Raw genomic sequence first — 10,286 nt, 5'->3', positions numbered from 1 at the left:
CTTGAAAACATATTTTCTCAATCAGTCTTCTTATGAGTGTTGTAGTGTTGTAAAATGAATGCACTGCTTTCTGCCTGTTTTCAGATTTGATTATTCAACATGAGTGATGTCTGTTTTTCTCTGAGCTCTTAACACTGGTTTTCATGGGCGGGACTTAGTTGAAAAAGGTGACGTCACATACCTCAACCAATCAAACGTAATCAAACAGCACCCACGCAGACTTGATAAATGAGATTAGTTGAGTTTTTTATTACCTAAAGATATTGTTAGTTAATTCATTGGCAGATAATTTAGTCATGAATGGTTAATGTTAAATAAAAACACTTAGGATTTAAAACTAAGCATTTTTGTGTCTCCTTTTGGCAAACACACCTATGACACTGATCTCTACTACACCTTAGCCTTCACTGTCTTCAATGATGTGTCAGTCTTCCATTTACACAGAAATGTTCCTTATAGCTATTTCACTATGGAAGAAGCCTGCACACGTACACAGAGTTATACCCATGTTTAAATTTCTACAGGTCTGTGTCAAGACTTGTCTTGAGAAATGCAATCAGCAGCAAATATTTTGCTCTGTCACTCACTTGTCTCCCTTTCTCTTTCCCCACCTTTCCACATCTCCCCTTTGTTTCTCACAAAGCAGGTTCAGCACCCACACCCACAAATGCTTGAATAGAGGGAGGACTCTGCAGTGCTGACAGGCACACAATAGGCTTACCGAACTCAACCTAGTATAAGTAATACATTATTAATACAAAAGACAGTAGTGATTGATTAAAGTGCAAACCTGTTCTTCTTCATAACACTGTTTCACATAAATACTCATATACCTCAGTGTGGAAAAACTCACTGTTTGTGTGTGTGTGCCAACATCAACATAAAAGTCTGATGCAAATATAAATATGTGCCATGCAAAGATGTGGTAAGAGTAAAAGGACGTTGCCACAGCAACTGGGTTCTGTGTATCTCCAGTGTGAATCAGCATGCTTTGCCATATGAACTTAACCGGCTACACCCAAGCAAATGCAAATATACACACATAAACTCTGGGATACACACACGACATGCAGAGCCAATCACGCATGGACTCCATAGCACAGAGAAGAAGGGCCAGTGAACACAATGAGGGAGAGAAAAAGTTTCTCCAGAATCCTGCACATTTCGGGTATTCTTTTTTGTGCCATGCTTCACCCATCTTTGGCCGGGTGATGTACATCTAATGTGTGCCATCCTCAGGGCACTGCTGGACACCCATGGGCTCCTTATCTCACTGGTCTTTTATTTTCTTTTATCCTTCCATATCATATCCTCTGCTCTCTTTCATTTCCATGGAAGATCAGAGCTCATTTTTTTGTCTAATCCTGTAACCACCTCTAAATGATCTGAAGAAAACTGGATTAGCTGAATGATGATCAGTTTATATTCAGGTAGGATATATCAGATATTAATCACAAATAAATGGTTGTTATTGCGCAGCTCTGGTTTCTGAACATCACATTCATCACCCAGATTCTGTTCAACAATACAGAGTGCATCCATATATCTCACCTTAGATTGTTGTTTACTCAGATAAATATTGTGTTTGATAATTGTGCATGTGTGAGATTTTGTAATTCAGTTCATATATAACCGCCTAGGTGACTCATCGCTGCACAACCAGCAGAACCAGAGACATCTACTGTTGAGATTCTGGTATAACATGCCAGGCTTATGTAATACTCGGAGTTCGCGCTTTAGAATGCATATTTCATGATTTTCAGTTCATATTGTCAAAAGACTGCACAGGCACATGATTAGTCACAAGTTAAGCATTTTATAGGGTTAAAATAAACAGCAGATGAATGTAGTGATTGTTCTCTATTATCCCTGACACACACACACACACACACACACACACACACACACACACACACACACACACACACACACACACACACACACACACAGATCAACAGTGGGTTCCTAAAGCAAATACACAGTATCAGTAACACACTTTCTGGTGACTGAACTTGACTGCCCCTCCAAATGTGCAAGTGTCTGAGCACAGACTGACAACCCCCACAAACATTATGCAATGTTGGATCATTATGTAATCCAGCATCACAACAAAAAAGTTGGACTTTGCCAATATCTGGCAAAACTCTGACAGATTAACAGATGAGTACATACACTCATCTTACGTGATTTGCATTCATAAACATTCATGTTGCCTTTGGTACGTCCTTGCCTGACACTGGACTCTATCACTGTCCTCTGTGAAGTGGAGGATTGTGCTTGTGTTTTTCAGATTCAGGAGGTAATAAAGGAGAAGCAGGAGGCCTGTGCAGAAAGTCTGCATTGCGTCACAGTGGGGAGCAGAGGAAAAAGGAGAGAAAGGAGACAGGAGGGGGAGAGCAGGGGCACAGCGAGGGGAGAGAGGGGTGTGTTTTCACTGACCTAGTTAGAGCGATGGAAACCCTCCCTCCCTCATCCACCCGCCACCCCGCCTCACTACTGACGTGTAAAGGGCACTTTCAAACAGTACCAGACAGACAAAAAATAATGCAGGCAGGCAGGAAGGAGAGATAGTTGAGTGGTTAGAGACTCAGGCAGGGGGGCAGACCAACACACAGGCAATGAGTCTAGAGCAATGAGATTGACTGAGACTGGCAGACAAATATATCCACAATGATATACAAGATCCGGGCAGATCTGGGAAATATCTCTGTGAAAACAGAATAGGCCTGAGGGGATTTAAAACAAATTAATGATAACAACAGACTGCATCCGAAATACTGAACCCCTTCATATCCTGCACAATATTAAATTTCTGCTTTTATTTTCAGACCATAACATCTTTGACGCATAAAGCAGCTTGTAATAATATCAGAACAATAACTGCAAGATACAAGCTCTAAATACCAATAAACAGGATCTTATCTAACATTTCCGCTGCTTTTCGAGGTTCTTGTTGTAGAAATTTGAATTGTCAAGGACACTGTTTCGTAAGATGTGTTTTTTTTAAATAGATTTTCACTAAATAAAGACACAGACAACTTTCACACCAATAACCCATGTTAAACAGTACAGCCAAACCCAGTCTTTAGTCTTGTCTCTATGACTCCTCTGTTTTCAAACAGTCCACATTTTAATTTAGATGCCACAGGCCAAAACGTTCCATAAACCAAACTACATTACCTAAAAATACATTTAAAATATAAAACACAAATAAAAGGGCAACTTCATACTCCAAACTATGTGCGCTGTCATCTGTTTTTGTGTCATGTATTTTCAACTGTTCCATTTATCTGATCCAAAACTTTTTCCAGATCAGGTTTTCAGCTTTCCAGCCCCCCCCCCCCTTTTTGTTGAAGGCCCTCAGTCATTCACTCTTGGTTTCTTTCCATCAGTCTTTTCCTTCCCTTCCTGAATGAACTTTCAGCCCTACATTTTGATGCCGAAGTACTCAACTTCAGGGGGAAACAGAGGCTGATGTTTTGCTTGTCCTGTGACCCCTTTCACTCAACATCACTTGAAAACATTGGACTTTTTTAGTTCGGGTCCTCATTAATGATTGGTTGTACAACACTCAAGGCGTTGTCAATATAGACGCTTATTCCTAAAGAAAAGATAAAACCTCCTATTAATCGTTGTCCTCCCTTACCAAAACAATCCTCCTTTCACTCCTTAAATCAATTTATTTCTCTCCAACAAAGCGATCCTTCTGTGCCAAACATTTAAGGCCAGTGATACAGAGACAGCCACTCTGTGCAGTGTTGCCAGGAGCCAGAATCAGTCATAGTTTTTTTGCAACTTTGTCCACCCAGGTTTAAATCCTGTGTCCCTAAAACTGCCTCTGCACCTGCATACTTGTTTGTGAGAACAGCGTTGGACCAATGCTGTGTAAAAGATTATGATGCAGGCAGTGATTCATCTGTGTAATATTGTCAAAATCTGCTCAGGTTTTGTGATTACAAATTGCAGACAAGCAACCCCAGTAAATGTATTATTATTATCATTTTTTCTGCTTTGTTCCAATAATAACTTCAGCTTCAGATGTGTTCTATTACAGAAACTCAATAACTGTATACAACCCAAACTCAGTATTACAATGGCCAAATCTTCACATTGGCATCTTGTTCAATCAGCATCTATGATTTGTGTCATGAAACACTCATAAGCTTAGTCACTCTGGTGAATACACACCCTCTGTCATAAACAAGTGATTCAGATTGCAGAAGACAAAAAGGCACATAGTTACTGTAAGACATGGTAACACAAAAAACAAACATCATAACAAAAATGCACATACGCAGAAATGTCAGTCACACAAGAACACAAGCAGTGATTTGGCGATTCACAGCGCGGCTCCATTTCTAATTAAATGCCTATTAATCGGGCCATCGTGCAGCGTCTGGGTTGTGTGTTTGTCCCGAGCTTCCCTGTCGTCTGTCTGATTGGATAGAAAGGCTTTATGAGGACATGTTGACAAAATAGCTCCCAAATGTGGAGCAGGTTGGCCAGAGCTGCATGAAGGTAGATGAAGGCCTGCAGATGTCTTTGTGATTTCTCAGTCTGTTTCAATTATCTGTGTTTTATTCAATCCAGAGACTTTCTGTCCTCAACAGGTTTAAGCCTGGAGCCTGTGCCTGTTTTATTGTGACTGTCGGTTGTTGATAAGTTTAAGAGAAATTATTTTAGAGAAAATATAGGCTATTTTTATTTGGTCAACTGATGTATGGCAATGGAAAACAATGTGTGAGATAAATATTTTCCCAAGCTGACACAGTGACACACATTTTCCAAGCAAAAGCGAGTGACCTTTAAGGTTGCTTGTCACATCTCATTTTTGGAGACATATTGGTTTTTGTGAGAATTAGTGGTCTCCTCTTTTCAGCCAGCAGAACAAATCACTGACCCATTTCTCTTGACAGCGTAGCTGTTAAAAAATGGCGAGGTTACCTCTTACATTGCACAAGGACAACGCTGATTTTGTAATTTCCTTTTCTAGTCTCGCTTTGCCAGTGCAGCTCTTGACCTCTTGCTTTCACCTCCATCGAAGCTTGATTGTGTTTTTTTTCCTTCTCAACAACATCAGAATTTCAGTTTCATGTTACCAGATGTAATTTCATCTTTCATTTCTACAAGTGTTTTTCAACTCAGCTGCCTATTAACGTGACCCTGTAAGTCACAAATACCAAAAATGTAAGCCACAGGAAATGAGGTAAATGAGGCAAGAATGCATACATCTAGCCACAAAACTAGACAGACATGAGTGCAGCTGCTCTTAAATTCAGGCCACTTAATAAGGTTAATACAGGAGTACGGCGAAATTGGTAAGTTTTGTTTTATGTTGGGCAATTTTCACCAGCAACACAAAACTGTTGCCTTTTGTTCACTAGTTTTAACTGTAGTTTGCGTTTAGGAAACCTTGGTTTCTTGTTATTTCCAATGATATAAGGAAGTAATCATGTTCTGGGGAAGTAACTTATATTCGTTTTTTATGAGGGTCATTATCGCGTGTTCTAATGCTATAACACACTCTGCCATGGATTAATACAATTGCAGAAAAACTGTGAACATTTTTAACATAAAAATGAAAAGAGATGTTCTTGTTCAAGTGAGTCTTAAAGCAATAATCGCAGAATAACAAAATGTGGAGAGTGTTTATTCATCCTATTTTTTTGACAGTCTGTACTGTCCAAGCTGTATTGAAAAAGATAACACTTTCTACTTGTGTTTTTATGCTCAGTTGTTTGGGCTTGTATCTTAGTATTTAGAGCTCTCTCTGTACTACACATAATAATTATTTTTCACTTTGACACATAACCGTTTCTTACAGGAAAGCATGTGTACCAACACCACCAATGCTACTTGTAAAGTGGACACTCTTCAGGGTTTGGCTTACAGCCCTGTGTTCATACTGGGTTTCCTGGTCAATGCTGCTGCTCTACGTGCCATCATTTCCAAACGGGATTCCCGGACAGACACCGGCATCTACATGTTCAACCTGGCTATATCTGATTTTACCCTCGTCCTTTTCCTTCCCTTTCGGATCAATGATTCCTTCTTATGTCTGCCTAAGACTAAATTGTGCACTTTCCTCATTTACATGCATTTCATCAACATGTATGCCAGCATCCTGACCACGATTGCCATCAGTGTCCAGCGCTACCTGGTTATAAGGTTCCCTCTGCAGGCCAGATCATGGAGGAGGAAGAAAGAGGTGGCTGTTGCTCTTTGACCATTTGGGTGCTTCTGGGGACATTATGTGCTCTATTCCAAGAGAACAACTGCCCTGACAAACTCTGGAAGTGCTATGAAAGATGTAAAAATCTTCCACTTCAACAGCAACTCATTGTGATCTTGATAGTTTTTGGTTTTCTCGTTCCACTGTTGATCATTGTGTTTTGCACCAGTCAGGTCATTTGTATTCTGTCAAAAGTGGATGAAGGTTCAGAAGAAAAGAAACGCATTGTCGGTATAGTAACAGCAAACATGATTGTCTTCATTGTTTGCTACACACCCATCCATGTTGGCTTACTTGTAAACTACTTTTACAAGCCACCTCCAAACTGGCAGCTTATAGACCTACCTGCACACAAATACTTACTTGTGTCTGAAGGATCGCTGCTACAAACTGCTGTTTTGATTCCATAGGCTATTATTTTTTATTGAAACAGTTTTATTTATAGGTTAGTGAGTGTAAAAATCGTCTATCATGATTCGACTGCAAAATAAGAAACAAAAGATATAGGCAGCTAAACGGAGTTGTAGGATTGAGTATTTGTGGAGCTGATAAGATCTTATCATCTGTTTTACTTTTTAACTTTTTATGAATTGATTGGGCATTTTCTTCTTTTTATTATGTATTTTATTACGCCATTTATGCTTCTTTTGGGTCCCCCAACTTCACACTGAAATACCTCTTTAAACTTGCTTCATATTAAAAACTAGTTTGGAATAATTATTATCTGACACTGACTGGGCTTTTGAGATTTATTCTTACAAAATTTAGTCCATGTAGGATTTTAATGAACTTTTTCAATTGGTTCCATGTGAGTCATTGTTTCCCAGTTGGCTGGTTGTACACAAGTTAATTTGGTAATAATGGTGTTTATTTTGAAAGTATTGTGAATTATGTCAGTAATTACAGGACTTAAATGTTAAATGCAGTCTTTAGCTATTTTAGGGATGTGCATGTGTGTGTTTGTTTTGGGATACCTGTTGTCCAACTCACTCCACCTTCAGTCGACCTTATTACTCTCTGTGCGATGTTCAACGCATTAAAAAACAAGTCTTTGTCCAGCTGACAGTTAATGCAGCAGCCACCCTTGGGAGTTTGAGCCTTTCACTTTCATAAGGGCCAGAGTCCAGCTCCCTCTTGTGGCGAGGAAAGTAAATGCCTGACAGTTTACTTCCACTGCCTCTCTGATCTGAAGCTGCCTGTTGTGAAGCTTCAATCTGCCAACCTGCTGAAAAATATGTCTCATGTAAAGAAAATAAACTGCAGTAATGGCATACATATTTGTTGAGAGTGCTGTAAACCAATACAGCTGCACTGGTAAACGGGTGCATGTGCGAGTGTATGCGTGGGCACATGTATAATTATATGCATTTATTTCAATGAGTGCATTCAGAACTTTACGTGACAACATTAGCAGTCAATTATATAATGCCATTTAATAGCAGTACTCCAAAGAATGATGGTTATTATAACAGCAGTATCTTAGCAACTGCAAAAAAACTCAGCAGGCATCAGTCAAATGAGAAGGCTCAGTTCTAGCTGAGATCAGGCCTGCGACTCTACTCTAATAACAGGAAACAGCTGAACTCAGCAGTCAGCCAAATTCACGTAAATACTGTACATACACCTTATTCACAGCATGAAAAACAAAACCTAACACTTCAAACACTGTCCTGTCTCTGAATAGCTTGAATGATCTCCCCCCAAAACTGATACAATATAACTTCAGCATGATTATTTACATTATTCACAAATGTTACAGGAAAGTTCATTTCCAAAATGCAAAAAAAAAAAAAAAAAAGTATTTGTGCTTTTTTCTTATTACTGCACAGTATAATTACCATAAACCAAAAAGTATGAGTACATTCATTCACTCACGGTGCTGACAAGTATTTTCAAGAGCCTGCAATATGGCAGTTGTTTGGCAATGACAGACAGAGAATCACTACACTACAAACCAAGACAAAAATGAGATACACAGTGTTCCCTCACAGCATTTCTGTCCATTTGAAGGTTGCTTATGAACTACTTTGCAGGTTATTATTATTATTACCTTATCCTCTAGTCTCAAATAAACACAGCTCATATCATGGTATCAGCAAATACATTACAGTGTAATCATAAACGGCATAACAAATGTCTGCTTTCATTCTTACATATTTACAGTGTGTAGGTATGGCACGATGTGTTGAAGTAGTTTATAAACAGACCCTCAAACGCTGTTGGTCACATTCAGTGTCAGTAGCATCTGGATAGAGATAAGGAGCTGAACACAATCATTTGAACAGTACAAGCCGACATCTAAATGGAAAAAAAACATTCAGCGTGTACGGTCAAAGGCATACATATCACAAGTAAACTGCAGTAAGCAAGTTCTTCGGTGCCACAGTCCATGAGACAGGTGCACTGCTGACTGAACGGTCTTCTTCATGGCACTTTAAGACAAGTTTCTTTCAGTCTTCTTTTCTTTTTTTTTTGCTTCAGTAATCAGGCATTAGTAAATCATTCATCAGCTGGGTTTGGCACACATGTAAAAAGACACTTTTAATGCTTCATGTCTCTGTGATTTCCATCTTGGTGAAGGTTGATATAAAACTTATATGAAAACTGATTTTCATACATTAGTCCTTATAATGACATGATAAATATTTATTTTTGTTTGCAAGCTTAATGCCTGTTTATTTTTGGACTTACTGTTTGCCTTACATTAACATTTAACCTAAATGAAAGTTTACTATGTATAGATAAACCATATATTGCTGCTCACTACAAAAAGTCAGCACAAACCAAACTACTGACTAGGGTTGAGGGTGAAAATCAAATCATCTGATCAAATGGAACAAACCACATTCTCATTATGTTCCACAGTTGCACCTTATTTCAAGTTGCTTTTCGTCTTCTTTATCTTGTCTCTTTTTATTCCTTTTTATGACCTTTATCTAGCATACTCAAGCCATGTTGTGTTGAGCTAAATCATTTCATAGAGAGACACTTTGAGGGTCTGAATATATAGTCCCATTTGCCTACTGAGAACATTTCCATTACTGCTGTTGGCTCTGAGTTAAGCCAGAGGTTTCAATCATCACCACTGTGACTGCCATTGTGTTCTGTATCACATCTGGAGGGACCTTGACCATTGTGTGCCTGTGGGTAAACTTTGATTGTGTTGTATAATGCAGCATGTGTTTATGTATGTGGAAAAAGGTGATAGTGACAAGATGTTCACATATTGCAGTGCATTTATGTTAAATTCGCTGAAACACCTCTCTTTCTCACTTACTTTCTATCTTTCTGTCTCCGTCTAATTTTCTCAGTCCAGCGTTGTGGTGCAACCCCTCCTAGTGTCCTTGTGGAATCACTGTTCATTAAAGAGTACATGGAGTGGAAGGAGGCAAACAAATAGAGTGATTGACGGCCGAAATGCCGTCCTTACAGAGAGCATGCGGTTGGCAGAAATAGTGCTGACTCTCAGTCCTGCACTCTGCTCTCCAAAGTCATGAGTTATGGTCCCATATCCCCATGAGACAGGTTAGAGGCATTTGGCACACACATCCACCCTCTTATATACATACTAAATACCCACCTGTACAAATACATGTATGCTTCCACTGCATGTGTGCAGCAAGGAGAAAGAGAGTAAAAGGAACAAAGAAAAGGAATTAGTGTTGCCTTATCCCCCTTTAGATTTGTGTTTATAGTCACTGTGACTTCAGTTTCTGTCTGATGAGTCACCTAGAGCTTCAGATATTCAAGAACATATCCATTTACGATGTTCAAAATTTGCAATTTCACTTCAAGTACCTAGTTGGCAATCAGACCAACAGGTAATTTACTTGAGAACAGATGGGTGGCAGTCTTGTTAATATTATCCAAGAGGGAAAAGAGCATTCCACTCCTGCAGCAGTATTTGACTGGCTCTGCAGCCTCAGTTAATCTGCACAGAGATTAGCCATCTTCATCTCTGTCCACATCCTCTCTGCCCCTCACTCTTTCTTTCTTTCGTTCGATTGTTCATTTGTTCTTTTTTTTTTCTTTCTTTCCTCTCCATCCTCTCTCC

The 10,286-nt window shown here is 39.2% G+C and overlaps 1 protein-coding gene across 1 annotated transcript; it reads left to right on the top strand.

Moving 5' to 3' along the window:
* The first annotated feature begins 5,039 nt into the window (after window positions 1–5,039).
* LOC113134496 (G-protein coupled receptor 55) lies at window positions 5,040–6,950 on the top strand. The gene is given in 4 exon segments (XM_074933698.1): window positions 5,040–5,318; window positions 5,825–6,218; window positions 6,221–6,604; window positions 6,607–6,950. Coding segments are annotated over 3 exon segments (843 nt in total). The 5' UTR covers window positions 5,040–5,318; window positions 5,825–5,830; the 3' UTR covers window positions 6,678–6,950.
* The last annotated feature ends 3,336 nt before the right edge of the window (window positions 6,951–10,286 follow it).

The sequence above is a fragment of the Mastacembelus armatus genome, chromosome 17 (genome assembly GCF_900324485.2).
Source record: "Mastacembelus armatus chromosome 17, fMasArm1.2, whole genome shotgun sequence".
Lineage (NCBI taxonomy): Eukaryota > Metazoa > Chordata > Actinopteri > Synbranchiformes > Mastacembelidae > Mastacembelus > Mastacembelus armatus.
This window is presented reverse-complemented; position numbering and strand designations above follow the sequence as displayed.